We start from the raw sequence: 24154 nt of genomic DNA on the forward strand, positions 1-24154 counted from the left end.
CACATTCATTTAGTTAGATCTATGCTTCATTCATTGTCACAAAAATATTCTGATATTCTATAGTTTGTACTTCGAATGCTTCCATTATGTCACTACATGGATCACATAAATGATTGATACGCATCGTTAGTATGGTTATAAGATAACTAAGTACCAAATAAATTTCTCCCGCAGTATAAATATACCTGATTGAAGATTCTAATTTCAGGCTGAAATGTATTCTAGATCATGTACAATTGTTATTTTCGTATGTTGTTCATAGTCAAATGTTTAGTGCAAGTCTTTAATAAGCGGTGTTGGATTCAGTTTCTGATGAAGGCAGGGATGTTTGCTCCGATACAAATCCTTGTACTGGTTCAGATCCCACTTTAAGCACTGTGTCATATACGCCGCATGCTGAAACGGTGTTTTAGGCTCTCATCAGGAAAACAAAAAAATGCGTCGATTTCACGTCTCTGACTGACTATAAATTTCCATCCATACGATAGAAGCTAGAATAGAGGTAGAAGCTAGGTATTTCAACAATCTACATTTCGCAACTGTACAACATGCTTAGAGTGCAATAGAAATCATTTAGGTAAAACTTGTCTCTTTTAGGTTAGCCAACTAAGTTAACTGATTTTTTTTTCCTTGTGGGTTTTGGGACTATATCAACATCACAAATCAAATCTACGGTACCCATATCCGTGAAAGTGTTTAAATATTTTCAGCTATATATTTGTAGGGCAGCATAATGTACGTACACAATTCCAATATTTTCTTTCTTTTCAGTCGCATTTCCAGTCACGAACTTCAGAATTGTAAAGAGTTCACCACAAAATTTTGAAGTTGCTTGGGATCCACCGTCACACACAAGAGGCATTATAAAATATTACCACGTATCCTATAAGGTAAATTTTCTTGCATTTATGTAATAGTAACTATAGTTATCATTTGAACTAACTGATAGCGGAAAACAACAATAAAATATGCTTAACATGATTACACTTAGCAAATAAGTTTACTTTATGTTGTTTCGACCTTTCGTAATGATATTATTTTTTATTTATCGGTAATGTACATCATTGTCTTAATCTTTTATAAGAAGGGTTCAACATTGCTCTCTAGTTTTCAGGTAACAATCTTCGTATATTATAGGTATTTAACCGATGTTTATTATTTGTAATGTGTTTACGAGTACTTTTAATTAATTATTTCTTTGTTTTTTAATTCGTTTCCAGTGCATCAAATTGTTGTCTTGCATGAATCAAAGTTGTGAGTTTGCACACGGTGAAATCAATGTCACATCTACTTCAGTCACCTTAAATGATGTAAGACCTTTAGGACGATATGAAATAAGCGTGGTGGCCTTCACAGGAGTCATAGGGACGTATTCTAGTATATTGCAATTGGTAAAGCATGATGGTAAGAATAACCAATTATATGAATCTAAATGCTTGGCGTTTTGAAGTTGTATTTACGTTTAGATTCTGAGACAATTCTTTGTCTGAACTTTTCATTTGAAACTTGTAGACGAATAGATAATTTGATTTTAGTTAGAAGTAAATAAAGTTTCATTTTATGCTCTTCGTTTTTAATTAATATAAGTAAAATTTTGACTATATAAATAATTAGTAATGCCGCAAGAACTCCTATATCTAGTAACATGGAGTCCATTTCGTTCCAATTTGTCCCATTTTCAATTGATAAGTACAGGTTAAGATATTATGAACATTGTAAGCGCTGAGTGTGAGATTCAATATCATATCCAATGACCATGGTACCTTCCTATTTGTTTGTATTATAGTTATCCTAAAAGTACCAGATTTCACATTCCACATAGATAAAACTATAATAGTAAGAAGGAAGTAGTTCCTCTAACGTTGCAGCAAACATATCCTACACTAGAATTTAAATTTAACTTTACTTCCTATTATTCATTGTTTCATGTGTGTAACAGCTTTTATTTACATTTTATCATAAACTCTAGGAATAATTGTATTGAATAAACATAATGAATTTAATTATTTATTATCTGTTTCATTACTACTCGAATATGGGTTCATAAAACTCCTATATTTTGTGCATATAAATTCACAGTGGTTACACTCCATAATAGTTCGTTCTTTTTACTAGCATTATCTAATTTCAACAGTTTACTCAATTGAGAAAGCTCAGAAAGATTGGTGAATGAAATTTCCTGCTTCGCTTGGCGTGGTTCGTCTTGAACCTGCATTTTCCCATAAGACATTCGTTACTCATTACTCTGTAAGTTGGCCACTTGTCTATCTTGGAAGTAAGCCTCATTGAAGTAATGTTTACCCTATGATGATAATGATAAATTTACGTGCGTATCTTGGTCACGCATAATACCGTTTTTTGTTATTTTTCTGAACTCTTTCGTATTCGCATATGGAAGCAGATGTTCTATATTTGTGACTGGAGAAAAAATGTATTCCCACAATTTGTTCTTGAAGGTCAATGAACAGAACACTACCCTGATAAACATATGGTGAAATAAGATAATAAGAAAAAGGACGTACGGGAATTCAGGAAATGGTTCTTTGTGTTTGTTTACACTGTCTGTTTTGGTAAAACCATTAGCTATTTTGACTCCTTTTATCAGTGGAGAGCTTTAGTAATTCTGGAAAATTTTCAAGGTTAAAGCTAAGCATCTCAATTGTCAACTACTGGCATCTGACAGCTTGTCAAAAGTAGTGAAGGCTTTGAGATATGAATTCCCTTAAGATTTTCTCAAAACATCTTTTGCTCTGAGGGAAATACTTGTAGCTCATTAACAACAAAAGGAATAGATTCAGCTAATGAGTCATGCAAATGCTTTGCAGTGTGCGTCTCAAATTCTTGTGTACACATCCATCTATGAACCTCAGTTTACAGATGATATGTTTGTCTGTACAACAGAATTGAAACAAATTGGGTTTTATCCATAATGAAAAGAAAACAAACAAAAATACGGGTCTATTTTGCAATAAAAAGAACAGTAACAACTGAAAAAAAACATATAAACTGCATATAAATATTGTTAAATTTATAATTTTGCTTTTCTTGTTTTCAATCTCAATAACTCAGTGTGCTACATCATCAATTTCAATAAATTGCGTACATATGTTTCTATTTTATGGTTGTTTGTGTTATTGTGTTTTGAATCCGAATAATTCAATGTACCAGACTAGTTTTCAGGAAGAGAAAGGCAGTACATATATTAAACACACACTGTAGCATTTTTTTCTGATATTGTATAGTGTTATGATTGCTCTATATACGTTATTTAACAGTAACCGTTATGCTATTGCTTATTAAAATTTCACAATCAAGTAATACTAGAAATCCTCTTCTAAAAATACACAAATCACACTTATTTTCTGTAAGTTGGCCACTTTTCAATGGAACTGGTGGTGGCCAACATAGACAGGCTTCACTGCATTTCTAATGTGTACATTAATCTACAAGTGGCGCAGAAAATAGAAACTAATCCACGCAAATCAATATTCCAGAGATCATAGAGTCTAATACCTGGCATAAATTTGCACACTGAACAAGATCTGAGTTTAAGATCAAGGATGTACAGATTTCACGGCTGCATTCAAGCGTACAGTATTTACTTAATAACCGTGATAATAAACGCACTGGAACAGGTCAAATGCAAGTTAGTAATTATAGTAAATGTGATAAGGCGCATAAAATAGAGTTATGTCCAGCTACATATAGTCTTTACTACAGATGTTGCCAAAGATATTATTTTGTATTAGTTTATAAGGTCAAGAATTTACCTGAGAAAGTTCTACGTCTAAGTAAGCTTCATTCAACACAACATAAAGTAGTTAATTGTACGAAATGTGGATACGTTCACTACGCAAAGCAATGTCATTGTAAGAAACACTATCTATATGACTGACATAACAATTATGCTTCTGTTTGTTCTTTTAACCCTTTTAGAATTTTTGGTAACTTTTGTTACCTTGGCGTAGTATCGTCTTTGACCGCTTCTTTAGGTTCTATAACAGGTATTTAAGCCGGTTTTTTATTAGTCAAGTCAAGGATGGACCAAAGAACACCCCAGATGCGTTTTGGAATCAGATGGTCAACTTGGCGGCGTCAAGTGGGGTCGGAAGGGCGTGACATTTTTATTTTTTCTTAAGGCAAATTTCAAAAAATGTTCACGCCTTTAGTTTTCACGATATCAGGTTGGAACTTTGTATACGGATTGTACGTACCTTCTAGTATTTCTCAAAGTTTTCTGAGATCCCTACATGAAACCAAGTCCGGGCACGAGGGGCGCAAGTGTCCCGAGGGGTGATTTTTTTAGAAAAATTTTCGATTTTTCCAGTTCAGGTATAAGATACGTACATGTGAGTGGCATCGTTGGAAAGGGATTTTATACTAAAGAAAATGACGTTTGAACCATGACTCTAGGCCAAATAGTAAACTCAAATTTCAACAATTTTTTCTGCCCTTTGTTTTGAAGACACAAGATTGAAATTTTGCACACGTATTATGTGTCTAACAACGTATTTTTAGAAAAAAAAAATCAGATCCCTAAGTCAATCCAGGCCTAGGCCAGAGGGTCAAAATATTTTGGTTGGATTTTCAAAAATACTTCCGGGTTTTTCCCTAATTTTCCGGTTCAGGTGTATGATACGGACATGTGAGTGATACCCTTAGAAAGGGATTATTACACTAAAGAAAATGGCATTTGAACCTTGACTTTAGATCAAGTAGGAATGACGCAGTACATTTTAGAAATATTTTTTTTATATATCAGATATGTATATACATATATGAAAAAATGGGTCACCTTCAGACTTTCAAAAAATTCTCTCGACCTCAGTTTTCAAAATACAAGAACAAACTTTTGCACACATATTACATACATAATATCATATTTTCTAAAAATAATAATAATAAAAAAAAGATTCAGATTCCTACGTGAACCCAGGCCAGGGCCAGAGGGGTACAAGTATTTCGAATTTTTTTTTCGAAAAAAATCTGTTTTTTCCAATTTTCTTGTTTTTGGTGTATAATAGGGACAAGAGAGTGGTACCGTTGGAAAATATGATCTGTTCTGAAAAGACGAGATATGAATCATGATTCTACGATAAATAATAAGGAAGCAGTAGCTGTTTGAGTGAAAGTCTAAAATTTACCTCAAAAAGTGGAAATCCTAAAAGGGTTAAGAAAGTGACCAACATACAATGGTACATATAGTCAATGTGAGGTCAAGATTCTCAGACTCCGTTATGCCTAAAAAACCAATGTAATACTACACTGATTTCAAATTTGGTTGACATGGGTCAGAAGTACAGGGAAAACTTTTATGAATCATGTACAAGAGATCCTGAGCAACACTTAGGGTCTAACGTACGAAAATCTATACTACATTCCAACAAAAATCAAGCGATTCTGTTTTATCGATAATAATCTAAAATAATCTAACTGAAATCAACATGGAAGGAGTAGTACTGGAGGAGAAGACAAAGTCCGAGTTTGGTGCAGCACTGAATGAGGATAATTTAAAACGTTATAAAATGTTTAATACAAGGGAGATTCAATAAATTTTGCACAGATGGGTATAAGATTTTTATTAGTTTCAATATGGTAATAAAATTTTAGGTGAACATACTTTGGTCCTTTGGCTACGAGGCCATATCACTCAATGTAGCCTCCATTGGCTGAGACACATTACGTGCAACTTTTTACGTGCAACGTGTCTTGAATGGACGTTGGTAAAATTCACGTCGGTGACTTTTACGCCATTGTTTCATACATTCGACTTTGTCACTGTCGAATGCCTTTTTTTTTTCCTCCGGTGGGCCTACAGGCGACCAAACAGGAAGAAATATGAAGGAGCCAAGTATTGCTAGACTGAAGGGATGACTTCCCATCCCATTTTCATGACTTTCTGCTGTGTCATCATGGCTGTGTGAGGCTTAGCATTGTCATGATGGAGTTTGGAAACTTTACCTTGCAGGTCAGTCTCTTAATCTGGAGAGCACGTCATAACTTATCCAGTGACAAATAATAACGCTCTTTGTTAATTGTAGAACCATATCCAAAGAAGTCTATGAAAAAAGTCCACACTAATCCGAGAAAAAGGAGGCCATAATTTTCTGGCCTGATCTGGAAAGTCATAGTCTTGTAAACCGGTGTAATCAACGTTGGAGACTGGCGCGGTCCAATGTGTGATTCCCATAAATCGGAAGTAACTTGATTGATGAATGAACTGATGTGGCTGATTCATAATCGGTTTTAAACAGCAATACAATTACTGAGCGTTGTCTTGTTCTGATGTCTACTTCAGTGTCCATTGTGATTTACCTGTGAACAATACCAAACAATTATTATCATTTTGAAACTCAAGGATAAAAATATGTTCAGTTAAAATGTCATCATCATATTGTAACTAATAAAAATATTATACCCATCTGTGCAAAATTTATTGAATGCCCTTTCTAAAATAGATGGTGGCGCGGGTGAATGGTAAGAGAAAAAGGAAAGGAAATTAAATGTTTGTTACTTTTAATTTTTAAGAATAGGAGGTGGATGTTAAAAGAAAACCAATCATTATTTGAACGTGTCAGAAATTCCTTAAGAATGGTAATGTACAGAGATTGAGATGGGATAATTTCATTCAAATGATTATTTGTTCTGTAAGTTAGTAAAAATATATATCTTAAGAAATGTACTGAACAATTAATAATAATAATAATAATAATAATAATAATAATAATAATAATAATAATAAGTAATATCTTATGCATCGTGTTGATGTTTGTAGTCTGTTCAATTATCTACGGTGTTACCAAATTTTATAAATGTATATTTAGTACTTTGGTCAGTTCTATTTTATTAATACAGGTTCAGTACTTTATTAATACACCCAAAAACTGAATTCAAATCCGTTGTCATCTCCTTAATCGGTCCTTTGTCTACTACCTATGTGGAATTATATTTTAAGTTAAGATATGCAGGTCTCTATAATGAACTTACTGAAATTTATTACCAAGTTCACCTGTCATCGTTGAAGTCACAGGGATAAACATATCATTCTACGTATTAATAAAACAAGACTTACCAAAACATCAGATATTAATTAATAATACTAGTGTACAAGGGCGCCCATGTTGTGGTTTCCAAGGGGGGCGAATATAAGCGAGGTTTCAAATATACTTAGTTTCAAATTTTGCTATAACTAATGTAAAAATTCTATTGGGCTTTCGATATTCCCAAGTATGATTTTCTCTTAGGGGGTCGATCGCCCCATCTTGCTCCCTCTGATGGGCGCCCTTGCTAGTGTAACAGTTTCGTCAATGTAACATAACCTTCATCAGATCTGATAAATGCGATGATACATTCACAAATCTGTTACACAAGTATTATAATAAGTATTTGTTGCTTTGGTTTGTTTTATTAATACTGTGGAATATTTCCGAAGCTGTAATAAACAATATGTTAGCATTCTAATATGTTCAGTTGTTTTATGTAGCAGTCGTATAATAATAAATAACTAATCTCAATATCAAATTTAAGTCCTTTTATGAGTCACAAGTCAAGGACTTAGGGGAAGTATGGCGTTTCGAATAGATTATTATAGTTCTAAGCAAAAATTAAATTTTCGTTTATTAATATCATATCACGCTATACCATGTATTCAGTTTCTTTCACAATTGTTTGTAGTTCCAGGAATAGCACCTGTGGAAAGTAGTATACCAGCTGCAAGTACCAATTCGACGATTAAGGTTCACTGGAAACGCCCAGAAGATTGTCAAAATCTTAATGGTCTCTGGGAAGGATATCTATATCAATTAATATTGGCGAGTGATGAGACACTTCTTAGTAACACCACAAAAGAAACATCTATGACTTTCTATAATTTGACTCCTCAAACAGAGTACAAAGTGAAAGTGTTCATTGTCACATCAGCTGGATGGAATGCTAATAAATATTTGATATTGCATGCAACTACAAGAGCTACAAGTAAGTCTCTCTCTCTATATATACACTCTTGGTAATCCGGTTTACAGGGCCGGCCCTAGGCAATTTGCCGCACTGTACAATGACATCATTTGCTTCCTCCTTTTCTCCAGAAAGAATAAATTTTAAAAGCCACGATTTCAAGTATGCTACCCCATTATGAACAATGAAGGGGGTGGAAAGTGCACTTACACTCAGACCGGCGTAGACACTATAAATACAAACTCATTCTGTCTGCTTTTTTCATTAAATAATTTATTATGTTTGTAAAAGATAAAACAAACACGTCTGTAGAGAAAAGATGGTAATCCTTTTTATAGAATTCAATATCGAGCTTCACTTGAATATATCAGTTTCTAATTTCAGTGCAATTAGCTCTTTTATTTTTATTTCTGAATTTTCTTCCACATCTGTTGAAATTTTAAAATAAACTTGTTTCCACCTTCAATGATAACGAACTTGCTTGTGAAAAAGACAAGACTAGTTTTCATATCAAAGCTGTGATAGCTAACTAAATGGAATAGGTGTTCGCCACTGTTCGAGAATTGAGTTCTTCTATTTGACAACAATCAAACAATTCATGCTGGGATTTGCTTAACATTTGCTTTAGAACTGTCCATGTAATCTTAAAGTAATGCGACCTAAACATGATTAAATTTTAAATTTTAATGTAGTATTCAAATAGAAGATTAGCTTAGTAAATTTAACTACCATCATCATAAAGTCTGTTTTCAACGAGAAATATTTATTTTAAATAAAATAGTTATGCTAGATTTTGCCGCCCCTGTAAACTTGCCACTCAGTGCAAATACACGTGTTGCACATATGTTAGAGCCGGTCGTGCTATATATTAGACTCTTGGCAGTTTATTTGCAACAATATTTTCATCACAATTCGTTATATAAGTACCTTACTATCAGAGTTACATTCTAAATTCGTTACATTCTAAATACTAATACCGAATGCGATACTTTCAAATAATATTATTTAATTCTTAATCTTCTATTTTGATACTACAAACAGCAACAGGAGTGTAATCCAAGTCCAAAAATATACAGTCTTTTGTACTGATCTGGAGAAATCTATTTCTCTGACCTTCCCTGATCTTTGGCAGGAAATTCCCTGACTTTCATGACATTGTCGGATGACGTTGACATACAAATAAGGAATAAATAACGATGAATATTTATATATGAGAACATTTATTTTATAGAGTCAAATAGTAATCAATTGCTCATACGTACATTCCACTTACCTCTCATAAAAATCTAAGCAACGTACCATACTGTGAACATTTATGGTTTACTAAGCTGAAATTCATGTACAATTAATGTTAGAAAAAATATATTTTATAAAATTTAACTGACTTTCCCTGATTTCCAGTCTTTTTCCCTGACCTGCACTATTTTCCCTGAGTTTTCCCTGACTTCCCTGACCAGTAGGAACCCTGTTGTATTATGTTCATTTTGGATTTTATTGCAGCGTGTTTAACATTTCGGGAATATTGACAAAGATTCTGATTTACATGCAAAAGGGTAAGACTTTACTATTGGAAAATTACTATTGAAAGAAAGGTTTAATAAATAACAAGAAGTAAATGTGTTATGCAATTCTATACGTGGTTCTTGTTTACACCGTTACTTAATTTGTTAATGTAATGGCGATATATTAAATAACAAAATCTAGCAAAGGCAGGAGCACGTGGTTGCCTGTTAAATCTGTATAGCATCCAAGTCAACCGGATGATCTCAGATTCTCATGGATTTTACTAAAATGTTTATTTCTATTCTTTTCATCTTTCATTTGATTTTTCTGTAAAAAAAAAAAAAAAAAAAAAAAAAAAAAAAAAAAAAAACCGAAAAAGAAAAAAGAAAAGAAAATGCATGTATGTGTGTATCACATAGGTTGATGAAATGCATGCAATCTCAACCAAATTTGGCATGTTGGTAGGCAACAATTAGTATAGTACGCATATTAAATATTATGATATGAAGGATATTGAATTTTAGATTTATGTTTCACATAAATTTCCTCTAATTGCTTTCTAGAACGAAACAACAAGAAAAAGCTTGTCAGACGTCAATTTAAGCTATAACAAAATTAATAAGATGCTATGTTATAAATCCAATTTGTACTAAAAAAAAAAAAAAAGATTTGAAAATTAATCAATAAATAACGAACTTTTCCCCTACAGGGAAGATTAGTAGTTCTTGATTTTTAAACAATCGTAAGATAAATTAAAACAAAATGGAGATCCTTTTAACCTAGTAACAGAGTAGCATTTTACAACTATACATTGTTAACGCCAACATTATAGTGCATTACATATATATATTTTTTTTAAAATAATAATAGTATTAGAACCTCTGCTGTTTGAGATAAATGAATGGCTCCGCCGAACAACGTTGAAAGTGACAACAATTCAAGTTTACAGAAACCGAAACAAAACATATGTTGATTATGTATAGGCTTTAAATATACTTTTTCAGTTTCAAACTATGTCTTTTTATCAAGGAATTGGAATTTCTATTACAGTACCATTTAACGGAACTATTCAGATTTTAAATACATTTATTCCAAAAACAACGTTGCAAGCGACACTAAACAATGACTGGAATGAGGCTGGTATCGTAATGCATGTCAGTTTGAAAATTCGACTTTTTTGAAAACTTGAATGTTGGTAAAAAATACAATGAACTGTTGAACATCGTTAATATGAAAAGATTTAGAAAAAAGGAAGAAACGTTTGAGGGATTGTTTAATATTGTTCTGCTTTAATGTTGTCATAAAATTCCACAAACTCATTAAGGATCTACTCGCACATTTCTAATAAGTCATTTTCCTTTGCCGCTTTGATTGGAAGTTTGTCATCACACAAATGTAAGAAACTGCAAACTTTCAACGGAGGGCGTCGTCTCCGGAACCCTTAACTTTTTATGCCAAAATATAACTGCAGTGTATAGTAAGTTCTTTGTTCACAGATTGAGTAAATATTTTAAACTCCTTGTTTTTAACTTTACATCTAACATGCAGAAAATTCTGTTACTTCGTAACATATTTTTGTATTGTTACTAAAATAACAAACGTTTTAGCAGTAATGCTGCATACAAACTTAATGTACGTCGGTTGAAACGTTGTTCTACTTAGCTCTTCAGGTGGTAGTTTTCCAGGCACAGACCGCTTTCTTATATATATAGATATATATATATATATATATATATATATATATATATATATATATATATATGGCCTATGGAACCCGGAGGTTCAATGCCGCGTTCACAAAAGCTCTCCGCTGACTTCCCTCCTTAGCCAATTGGATCCAGTTCCTACTTAGTATTCCTATCTCTGATGGATCCATCTTAATACTGTCCTGCCATCTGCGCCCAGTTCTTTCTTCCTAATGGTCATTTTCCGATTGGTCTTCCAGTCAAGACTTTGAAAGTGTTTCTACTTTCTTTCATCCTAGCTACATGACCTGCCCATAAGCCTCCTAGACTTGATGACCCTAACAATGTTTGGTAAACCGTATAAATTATGTAGTACCTCGTTACGAGATTTCCGCCATTCCCCATTCCCGTTCCTCTTGGGTCCGAATATTTGTCTCAGGTCTTTTCTGCAAAAATACTTTCAATCTATGTTCTTCCCTCAGAGTAAGCGACCATGTTTCGCAACCATACAGAACAACAGGCATGATTTTTGTTTTATATATTTTAAGCTTCAAATTCCTCGACAGAATTCGAGACGACAAGAGATTTTGAACCGAATAGTAACACGAATTCTCTGCTTTTAGTCGACGTTTAATTTCTTCGTCAATTTGATTTTCGTCTGTTAATATTGATCCTAAATATTTGAAAGTGTCCACTTTATCAAAAGTATTATTTAATATTTTAACGCATCCACAATTTGTTATATTACGGTCCCGATGCACTTCCATGTATTTAGTTTTCTCTGCATTTACTTCTAAACCCATATCCCTGCAAGCATTTAATATGATCTCTGCATTTTTTCTATTGTTCTCCTATCATATATATATATATATATATATATATATATATATATATATATATATATATATATATATATATATAATATAATTATAATTACCAGCATCTCTTGCACGTTTACAACACTTATCTTTCCACTCACTCACATTAACTTTCTCTTTTTACCATTATTTAAACGATTTTGGTCACCAGGCGAAAGAATAAAACTACTCTTGGCTGACATCACGTAGGTTGCAGAGAGTGACGATTTGCCGCTTATTCTACTGGCTGTTAAGTGCTACCAACCTCAATATTATGGAAAAAGAAATAACCCACGTGGTGGGGAATATAGTTTATTACATTGCTCTTTTAAAATCTCAATGTGACAGAAAATGTCGCTTGCAACGTTGTTTAGCGGAGCTAATAAAATACCTACTTTCAAGTAAAAAGAACTACTTTGTGGTTACAAAGCTTGAATACGCACAGAAAGAGTTTTTTTCTCTTTTTTTCTGATTGGAATAGGTGTGATTCTTATTGCACTACGAGATGTAAGTCTGTCTCATTTGGTTTTGATGCCTAAGGGAAACGTTAAGCTTCAAACCAACCGCCACGTGACGAGAAAATAATAGTAATAGTAATAACAATGTATTGTATTAAAAAGCAAAAGTTTTGAAAATAAATTGATAATAATAGCTTTTGTATATTATGTCGCAAGGATACCTTCACAATTTACGGATATTCCGCTAAAAACAATGTAAAAAAAGAAGAAGAAGAAGCTTTTAATTGAAATTTCAAGTAAAATAGACTGCCGTATTCACCTACGTTTTTCGATTTGTCAATCTTTTCCTTCGTCACGGACTTTATAGATTTTTTCCCGTATCATGAAAACTGCACGTTCAATAACTGTAAAGATGGATCTATTTCATTATAGTTACTGACAATACTATACGAATGCTATTATAAGATGTATTTATTTATTACTATTACTATTATTATTATTATTATTATTATTATTATTATTATTATTATTATTATTATTATTATTATTATTATTATTATTATTTTGTAAAGAATTGTTTTACTACTTGAAATGCGGTCACTTTAATTATCTACAGAATAGCTCAGTTCTTAAAACTATAATGTGATGTCAGGACTCACAAGTAAGCAAAGTTTTTTTATTTTTAATATTTAATTTTTTATTATGAAATTGGTTTCTTCTACTTTTCCAATTATTAACGCACATTTGTATATATTTTAATTAAGGATTCAACTAAGTTATAAAGTTACTACTTACAAATGGAAATGCATCATTGATGGGGCATTAGGGTGGATTAGGGTAGGCCGAAAAAACTCATTTTTTTATTTCGAAGTTGTAATAGCGCGGAAAAGTTGCGAATTATATTGACAAAGAAAAATTTAAAAAAATTATCAAAATCGGTTGACATCTTCCGGTCGCGCATAGACCCTAAAGGTTGACAAAATATGAAAAAAAAAATCATTTTTGCGATTATTTTTTAAAATTTTTGAATTAAATGTTTTCGTAATGTAATAGTTTTTAACGTCTTCAAATAGAGCCTAAAAACATTGTATTTTAATTTGGTTTAGATCAGTTGATATCTTCCGGTCGCGCATAGGGCCTAAAATTTGTCAAAATATTGAAAATGTTACATTTTTCCAATTTTTTTAAAAATATCTTTAATAAACTGTTTTTAAACATAATACAGTATTTTTATTTTTGAACACAAGAACATTGTGTTTTATTAAGATGCGAATAAATTAACAACTTCCCATTGCGCAATGATCCCAATGCTATAGAAAAACAGTACCTAAAAAAGATAGTCCTGTGACATGATGGATGATAACAGTAACAACGTGCATGGTACTTTTTGATTTGCTCAGGGGCGCCGGAACCGGGGAGCAAGGGAGGCAATTGCCTCTCCTGAAATTTTCAAAGGGGGCAAGATACTCGTTTTGCCCCCTCACTTCCAGACTGTAAAAACATCACACAACACTGATTATGTGAACTAAATTTTGCTTTTTAAAGTAATGTGAAAAAATTCTCATGAAACGAGTCGTTGAGCAAGATTTTAGAGTTTGAAAAATATAACAGTTTAAATGAGTAACAGGATATTTAGGGCCTAAATACATTTTCCATAAAGTTAAATTAATGTTCTTACAAACAATATGCAGAGTGCAGTAAGTTTTATGGTGAGGAGGAAAAATGTATAACGTAGGATTAATAATTCAGAGCATATGAAAAATGCGAACTCTATTGTCTTTTCGTTCGTTTAATCCTTTCACTACCATTTTTTTCGGAGTGAGAAACATTAATATGTGGCTATTTTAAGTTGTTTTTAAACGTACAAATACATATAGAAAACATTTTCCATCGTTTCGTTTTTCGACGTGGGAAGGGTGGGATAATATGTATCCCTCTGATATTTTTACGTGGGACCTATATGTCCCAGTGGTATTGACATGAATGATCATCTTGTATTTTCAATTATGAAATGTATATTGTCAGAAAAACAATTGGGTCGTATTTATGATTACAAATATTTTACATTTCGGCATTCTTTTCCAAATTACAGTACATTCAACCACTGCTTTATCACTAGCACATTGTTCCTCACTTTCATCTGTACCATTATCACTTTGTTCACGTTCACTTCCACTACTGTCTATTTGATTATGTTAATAAAAATTCTGTGAACCATTAGCAGACTTCTCTTTACCACTGGAACATCGATTCATAGCAATAAAATGTGGTAAATTACCAGGGGTCCTCTGAGAATGTATCGTGGGACACATATGTCCCAGTGGTAGTTAAAGGGTTAAGATATGAGTGCAGAAACAGAACATGTGTTTCAGCTCTCCTTTCAGACCAAGTTTGTAAACAAGAATAAGGAAGACAGTCACTGCTTATAATAACTAGTAGTGTTAGATATTTAGCTCGCAGTGGCCAAGCAATCAGTGGACATTTGCATAGTACGGGTAGTTTGATGTCGCTCCTGGCTGAAAGAAAAATGGATGTGCCTGTTCTCAATCAATGGATTAATCGACGGGCTATCTGGCTTAGTGCTGATTGAAAGAATGAAATCTTAAAGATTATGGGACATGCAATATAGAGAGACTTGGTAGCAGAAGCTAAAGAGTCTCCATTTTATGCAATCATAGCCGACTCCAGGACTGATATTTCAAAGAAAAGACAGTTGTCTCTGTGTGCACTGTATTGACTCTGATTCATCAAACCCAGCAAAATATTTATGGAAATGATAACCCCACTTGGCAGAAAATCGGAAACAGAATTCACGACCAAAGATATTCTAAAGAAGCTAACCTGAATGCAGAAAATATACGCGAACAGTGTCATGATGGTGCAGCTATCATGCCAGGACGAGTGAATGGTGTGCAGAAGATAACTTCGACTCAACATCCGAAAGCTGTATACATTCATTGCAATAATCATGCGTTAGATCTTCCATTGCAGGAAGTAGCACGAAAGTGCGAATCTTTGTGTGACGTGCAGGCCATAGTGAAAGACGTTTGAAACATCAACCTGGATTCTGCAAAACGATAGACAACATACGCACGCCGATTGTTCTTGAACCCTGTAAAACTATCAACGAAAGTAATCCTAAACATTTGCTGCCTGTTTGTCCTACTCTCTATTGTGTTAGGCGAAAATCTCTAATCAGATTTCAATCTACTACAAACGAATTCAAATCACGTTGAAAAACATCATCATCAATACAAGTGGTCCGGATGATGGTCAAAAAATAATTCTAAAAAGGTATTTGAAAAGAATGAACAAATTCGACATATTTTTTCTGATAGTCAGTATATGTGCTTTTGTACCTTGCGGACAACTGGCAAAAGTGCTTCAAAATTCTGAGGCTTCTGCTTCTGGAGCTAAAAGAGCAGCAGCGATTCTATCTAGAGGACACTCTGAGAAACCTACGAACGGACAGTACATTTGAACACATCTATAAGGAAGTAAAGGAAAATGCAGACAGGCTACACTTAAAATTGAACACTTCATCAAGATCAAAGAGAACACCAATTAGGTTGGAGGAGACTGATAATCCTTCTATAGCAGCTACCCTAGAATCTGTATCGGATCTTCCAAAAATGTACTTCGAAATCATTGACTATTTGTTGAATGAAGTGCAGCGTCATTTCAATGAGCCAGTCCTCAAACAACTCATAAAACTCTAGAAGATACTTTCTGAAGGAGCTATATGTGCTGGTAGGCCTCTCTCAAGAGAATATTTGAAGCAGGAATTGGGAGTTCACCCGTCGAATTTTAACCTGGATAGATTATGAGCTCAGCTCAGGCTGCTTCCACCTACTTTGATGACGACTGAGTCGCTGACGACCATCAGAATATTAGAAACTACTGTATTAGTGCTGAAACCCCAACTGCTCGCAGCCTTCTCGACCAAGTTGTTCGTCTAGGGACTTTCGTTCTCACTATGCCAGCTTCTTGAGCAATTGCGAAAGATCATTCAGCTATTTGCGTCGTCTAAAGACATATTTGAGGACGTCCATGACGCAGGAAAGATTGGCTCATCTGCTGTTGTTGCATATGTGTAGCGACCAGACTTAAACACCATTGCAAGAGAATTCATATCAAAGAGAAGCGAAAGAAAAGATACTATTGGTCAATTTTGAAAAAAAAATAAATGTAGAAATACGTAAGTGAAAATATTATGCGTATTATAACCAATTATTTAAATTACAAAATAGCACTTAAAATTCAATATAAACTTGAATTATTTCTTATTAATTGTGTCGTATTTTATTAGTGTGAAGTGAAGTGAATAAAACGAGATTAGGGAAGAGAGGTGAATGTAATAACAAACTAGATATACTGAAGTAAGTGTAGTAAAAAATACAAATAACTCTGGATAATTAGTGTAATTGAATTTTCTATATAAATTTTATGAAGTCTTTAGTCAAAATTCCATTTTTCCATTTCTGGTTTGAAGTCAAGTAGGTAGAAAAAAAATATATTTTCTTATTTTTTACTTAATTATGTAGCCTGCTTTATAATGTACAAGTTACTTTCTACTACAAAGTGCTACAAAGTTTGTAGTTCTAAATAGCAATTTCTAATATTACAGTGTACTGCAACACCAGAACTGGATTTTTAAAAATATAATTTTAATTTCCTCGTTTCCAAGTGATTTAAGTAGCTTTAAGATTCTTTAATAGTGTCCGTGTGACCATGTCCAATACAGTTAAAAATATGTACCAGTATGTAAAATGGTAAAATTTGTATTTACAAACAGTCATTGTGAGCAGTACAAATTTTACAATTTTATATGTTTTTAATTCTGATTTCAGTGGTTGAAAATTTCTGCACCATACCAAAATCCAGCACAAACTGACACGGGATTAATTAATTAATCTAAAGATGTAAACTAAGATGCCTCTAATAGATGGAAATTTCACTCGCACGAAACTGTTTACAGCTTCATTATATTATTATTATTATTATTATTATTATTATTATTATTATTATTATTATTATTATTATTATTATTATTATTATTATTATTATTAGTATTATTATTATTATTATTATTACTATTATTATTATTATTATTATTATTATTATTATTATTATTATTATTATTATTATTATTATTAACCAATCAAATCAAATTATTGTTACATTACAAACATATATTCGTATTATCTTACCTATGTTACATTCCCGTGTCTATTTCCAAGACAGCAGTTTGCCCCCCTCCCCCCCAGCTGAAAAATACTTCCGACACCACTGCTTGCTCTATATTTAAAAAGCTTAAATGTTTATTAAGCTCATTCAAAAAGGTTTCGTAGAATTATTAAGGAAGAGCATTACTCGCTGATTCAAGAACCCGGCTCACTGTACGTTGGCCACGTTACTCCAAATTCTGGAAGCTCTGAAGATATTGTCAAGTCTGTAATTTCTTACCTGTCTGAGCGTGGTATTTCTCTTGAAAATCTAATTGTCATCGGATGTGATGGTACTGCTGTGAATACAGGTTGGAAAACTGAACTAGTTCGCCGAGTTGAACTTCATTTGAGGAAACCTGTACAATGGGCAATTTGTCTACTTCATTTTAATGAGTTACCATTCCGCCACATGTTTAAGCACCTGGATGGGCCTAGTTGTTCTAAAGGGCCAATCGGTGAAAAGTTCGTAGGCTGCCAAAAACTTCCGGTGGTTAACTTCCAGAGTATTGATTGTCAGATCCCAGAGATAGACAGAAACGTGCTTAGCAAAGATCAGCAATACCTACTTCATATATCAAAGGCAATAAAATCAGGAACCTGTAATGAAGATTTGGCTGTACGAGATCCTGGGCACTTATCACATTCGAGGTGTTGACAAAAGCAAACAGAACTCTCAGATTGTACATTAGTGAAGAAATCCCCTCACCTGAACTTCAAGAACTAGTTTTATTTATATTAAAATCATACATGCTAATGTGGTTTACTATCAAAACAAGTAAATACTTTACAGACGGCCCGAAACTTGTTTACCAAGCAGTACAGTCTACCAGGTATTTGCCAAAACCTTTGCTTGATGTTGTCAACCTGTGATCGAACGGAATGTTTTTTTCGCCCACCTAGAACACACTGTTAGCCATGACTCAAGATGACAGGAAACACATAAGAGAGCTCGGACTGCGAAGAATTCTGAAGGCAAGGCAGAGAAATGCAAGAAGGAGAACATTCATGCCACCAAAAATCAACTGGATGCGCAAGAATACTCAGAAATTATCAACTGGATGGACTGTGAATTATTTTCTTCCCTATTGTTGGCAGAAATCAGTGACGACGAGATCAAATTGCACATTGGCAGTGATTCAATCCCTGACTGGAATATTACTTTCAAGCAATTCCCAGTTCACACGCATGCTGTTGAACGCTGTGTAAAATTCGTCACGGAAGCCTCAGGAAAAGTTTGTGGAGCTGAATCACGAATGCATTTATAAGAACCACTCTGCTGTCCAGATCATCTATGCCTAAATTCACCAGCAAATCAGTCTTCAAAGTACCTTCGGCTACAAAATAGAGAAGAGTACTAATGGACACTGGATAGTTTCAACTAACATGGACTATTTATTCAGAACTCTGTTTCTTCCTTTTTTTTTATAAAAGTAATTTTATTGTTAAAAACTACATTGTAACTTAAATAAATATTTAAGCTTTTTAAATATAGAGCAAATCAAAAAGTACCATGCACGTTGTTACTGTTATCACCCATCATGTCACAGGACTATCTTTTTTAGGTACTGTTTTTCTATAGCATTGGGATCATTGCGCAATGGGAAGTTGTTAATTTATTCGCATCTTAATAAAACACAATGTTCTTGTGTTCAAAAATAAAAATACTGTATTATGTTTAAAAACAGTTTATTAAAGATATTTTTAAAAAAATTGGAAAAATGTAACATTTTCAATATTTTGACAAATTTTAGGCCCTATGCGCGACCGGAAGATATCAACTGATCTAAACCAAATTAAAATACAATGTTTTTAGGCTCTATTTGAAGACGTTAAAAACTATTACATTACGAAAACATTTAATTCAAAAATTTTAAAAAATAATCGCAAAAATGATTTTTTTTTCATATTTTGTCAACCTTTAGGGTCTATGCGCGACCGGAAGATGTCAACCGATTTTGATAATTTTTTAAAATTTTTCTTTGTCTATATAATTCACAACTTTTCCGCGCTATTACAACTTCGAAATAAAAAATGAGTTTTTTCGGCCCACCCTAGTAAGGATAGCGTACTATCAACAGAAAAAAAAAAAACACGTTAAATTTCAATCCATAAAGGATTAAGAGATTTAGTTCACCTGACTAGTGATACACATAGAGTAAACATGTTTTCACATAAAGAAATTGCAAACCCTGCCACATTATTTCATTCATCGATAGGCCAAGTCAATTTACTCTTGATCTTTGACTTCGTAAAGGCAAGGTGCACTTCTTCAGTAGCTTATTCATCTCGTCAATAACTGTAATGTAATAGACCAACTGTTACGATTATTAAATATGTAGATTTCGTCGTACTGGAAAGAATAAATTGTGACGAAGTAAAAGATTGACACTTCCGAGATATGGCGAAGCAACTCGGATGAAACGTATTAAGATGTGGTAGATTTACAAATATGCTTGTAGCTACCTAGTGATACTAAGAAGCAAATAATGAAATAATTTAACATGCAAGAACTTATGCTGTGTAGTTAGGTACGCTATTTTTTCATTTAAAGTTTGTTATTAATTCTTCATTTATTCATGATTAGTATATAGTCTTTCATGTTTAAATCATTTTTATACAATATAAATCACTAATTTAAGTATTTGTTATTAACCACACACATTTATAATTTATCAAAATCATGAAAATACAATTTAAAATGTAACTTGACTGATTAACGTAGCAATGAACTGCCCCTAGCCTGTAGTACAGCCTGATTTCGTTCTGGAATTGAGGCAGATAAATATCCAATCTTTAACAGACAAAACCATATCCTTCTATCCTTCTTCGTTCAGTCAGTACCAAATTTTGCCAGCGAAAAAAAAAAAAAAAATGGAAACAAGTTCTGGCTTTACTTCTCTGAAACTTACCATATATGTTCAGTAATGAAACTCAGCGAACTAAAAGGGTTAAGGGAGCTGTTGAAGTTCTTCCTGATGTCTCCAAACCTCACCTGCACAGATCTCGCCTGCTCAAAAGTGATCAAAGGTGTTTAATAATGAACACAAGGAAATTGAGAGGGCTAAGGGAATTGGAGTTCATTCTAAGTCCCCGAATCTGACTATAATGGGTCTTGCTTCTCAGAAACTTGAGCACAGATGTTCAATAAAGAAAATCAGAGAATTAAGAGGGCTAAGAGAGCTGTTGAAGATCATTTTGATACCCCCAACCTTCACCTGAACAAGTTTTGCTATTTTCATTAGCATGTTATCATCTTGGAAAAACTGTATCTTTTATTCGGAAACAATTATTTGATCTATAAGATGCGTTTGGTATCTAATATGCCATATAACCGTTGATAGAAATTCAACATTTGTATTAAAAGCTTAAACAATATACAATGAAATTGCTGGTCACGTTATTTGTGTTGAATGATAGAAAGAAGACAGTTTTGACGATACGCTCCTTTTGGCTTTCGCCATATATAAGCCCTGTTTTACAGGATGACCCATACTTATGTATATGATGTTTCAAAGACTGCGGTAAAGAAATTAGCAACAGCACTTGAACATAAAATTGAAAATAAACACAATACTTTCATACCTTTCCTTACAAGAATTTTAATCTCTATTCTCCATAGTATAGCCACCAATGCACAATCAAAATCGGTACATGCGTGGAGACGGAGAGAAAGTTGTCATAAATAGTTTAACATACCCGTACTGGTATCCTCTGGAACTTTTTGTGATAGCTCCCTGTAGTTCGGCCAAATTGCGTATGTGATGTTGACGAACTTTATCCTTTAAAACTCCCCATAAGAAAAAGTCAGGTGGTATCAAATCGAGGGCTTGAGTTTTCCACTCCACAGAATACAAACGCACTCAACGCACACGTTTTTGAGTTCCAGTGACAACCGTTCCGCTATCCTGTCTGGTATACACTAACGGCTCTAAGTCCAGGAACCGTTATCCTCACTCTCACACTACACAATGTTGCCATAGCGAAACTTTTTGGCCAGAATTTCAAATACTACAGTCACTCAAACATCATATAGATAATTTTGGACCACCCTGTATATTGAAAGCGAGGGAGAAAACAGTTTATCGGGCCGTTCTTCTTTTCTTCCATCATTGGCGGCCCGTGTTATATGTTGAGGGAGCATCACAATTTCCACGCTACTACGTTGGCGGTTGAGATCAGGCAATTCGAAATCACACGCCACAGTTTTAGTATGGCGTCTTTATCTTGGACATTGCTGCTCTCGACACACTTAATATATTGACAGTTTTGTATATACTTGCTCGAAGTAACTGCACAGCTACGTTGCCTTCTTTGAAAGTCGAAATATATCTCTCCCATTTTGCATAGCCTACGTCCGGCATACTGTATTCAAGAATTCTAATTCAGCCTCCTTGCATACTACCACTCACCCAAGACAGCAAACTACTTAGCGCAAAAATGTTCGGCGTTATCAACCTAAAAAATTGCGTGTTGTAGTTCATGTGGGTTTCCGTTATTTTCATATTATGTATACATCATACATATAAATTTTATGTTCAGTTTCTCAATTTATCATGGAGAAATATTCTAAAATGCTTAAGTCATTATTTCTCAGGAATAAGATTATTAAGGAAGAAGAACACCTTTACAATAATGATGATCAAAGTTTCAACTAATTCTTTTAAAATTATAATGATCATTTTGAATTAATGTTATTTATGATTGTTCGTAGTAAGTACAGAAGAAATTTATTGAAGCTTCTAACTACTTTCTTGCCTTTCCATATTGCTCACTAATATTTTTTAAAAGAAATCACGAATACGAGCAGAATTTGGTAACAATAAATTTGTAACTAGATATTAAACCATTGTCCTGTACTTTGTACGTATAACATTAAGTACGTATTCAATATATTTTGTTCGCAATGATTCATTATCTAAGTTATATTAATGTGTTATTCATTTAGTTCCAGAACCAGTGACCAATTTGGTTGTTTACAAGAAAGGACGTCGTATGTTGGGAATACGTTGGGAGAAACCAGAAAGAAGTTTTGGTGATTTGGAGTCTTTCACTATCATTTATCGAGAAGATACTGATACTGAGGAATTTAGTGTAGTCATTCCTGCGCTGCCATGTCCAATATGGAATGATACATTTTGCTACACTATTAAACCTCTTAAACCTGACAGAAAGTATATAGTGACGGTATGTTCTGGCTACTGGATTCCTTAAATCAAAATTAGTAATGAATAGTAATATAGAATGTGGTAGTATAAGTAGTATCGTTCTGTTAAACCTGTTAATGTTTCGGCAGAAGCATAGTTATGCTTACGTTTGTGTACATTGGTTTTCTTGCATGTAAACATTGTTACTTTTCCAGTTAAAACAGTGTAACGCTTTTAAAGTCGGAGGTATATTTTTACGAAAATTTATTACACACAGAAAACTTTAAAAAAATTGTTTTGTCATGTGGCGGATAAATGAATTCTTTAACATTCCATTGTTATACTCTTTGGACTAAAGGAAGCACATTGTTAACAAAACTGGATGATTATGAAAGAATTTGTGAAAAGAATATGTGAAGGAAAATAGGGAAACCTCGAAAAACCCACGAAAACGATGCTATTTGAATGTATACAAGTATTGATTAAAATACTTGATTATAAATGATTAAAATTGATTAAAATGATTTTAATCCCACGTGATTAAAATACAATATCAATTTCTGAGAAATTGTAGCTCACGTTATGATCTATCAAATTAAAATGTGTTTTGGCTCAAAAAAGGTTCCAAATAACACCACAAAAAATTATACTTCCAACAGAAACAACCATTTAGAAAATGCCATCTTCTCTAAAAGTCGTTTTGGATGAAAGGTTACAAATCAAATCTCTACCCAACAATACGTAGGTTATGTGTAGTCTTGTATGATGACACGGGATGTTCACATGAGCTCTTATTACAATACAGAAATAAGACCGCTTTCTCATGATTTATTTTGACTTCCCTCTTTGAATCAAAATTCAACACGACTTCCTCTTGGGAGGTAGGTTGTATGATCCAAAATTAACCATTTCTTAAACCAGAAATAAAGTAAAATAACGTTCTAAAAACGAAGTCATAATAAAATAACATTATTATTATTATTGAAGTTGTTGGCAAAATCAATGAAAACTGGAAATCTAGATAGCTTCAAGAGGGGTAAAAATTCGGAGAAATAGATTCAGTAATATCTGAAGTTATTCGAAACGAATTGAGCGTTTTTCTCGATAGTTTCAAATTTTATTTTTCATAAGAATTCGGCAAAACCTTGACTCCATAGCTGTTGACTCTTTAGTTTGCTTAAGTTGAATTTTGGTGTGTAAATTGATTAAGATGAGCAAAATCGAATAGCTTCAAATTTGAATTCAAGAAGTCAAAAGACTTTAAAGTTAAAACAGAGTTTTCGACAAATTTTGACCCCCATAGTTTTTGACCTCTTAGTTTGCGAA

At 33.2% G+C, this 24154-nt stretch overlaps 1 protein-coding gene across 1 annotated transcript in view; it reads left to right on the forward strand.

The window, feature by feature from the left end:
- LOC145673196 (uncharacterized) overlaps nucleotides 1-24154 on the forward strand; it is a 401214-nt gene that overhangs the window by 358137 nt on the left and 18923 nt on the right. The window contains exons 18-21 of the mRNA XM_081742667.1: nucleotides 772-890; nucleotides 1221-1404; nucleotides 7675-7974; nucleotides 22630-22868. Of these exons, the coding sequence (XP_081598793.1) occupies nucleotides 772-890; nucleotides 1221-1404; nucleotides 7675-7974; nucleotides 22630-22868 (842 nt within the window). The remainder of the gene's footprint in view (nucleotides 1-771; nucleotides 891-1220; nucleotides 1405-7674; nucleotides 7975-22629; nucleotides 22869-24154) is intronic.

Source organism: Thermobia domestica, chromosome 16 (assembly GCF_964235325.1).
Source record: "Thermobia domestica chromosome 16, izTheDome1.hap1.1, whole genome shotgun sequence".
NCBI classification, from domain to species: domain Eukaryota; kingdom Metazoa; phylum Arthropoda; class Insecta; order Zygentoma; family Lepismatidae; genus Thermobia; species Thermobia domestica.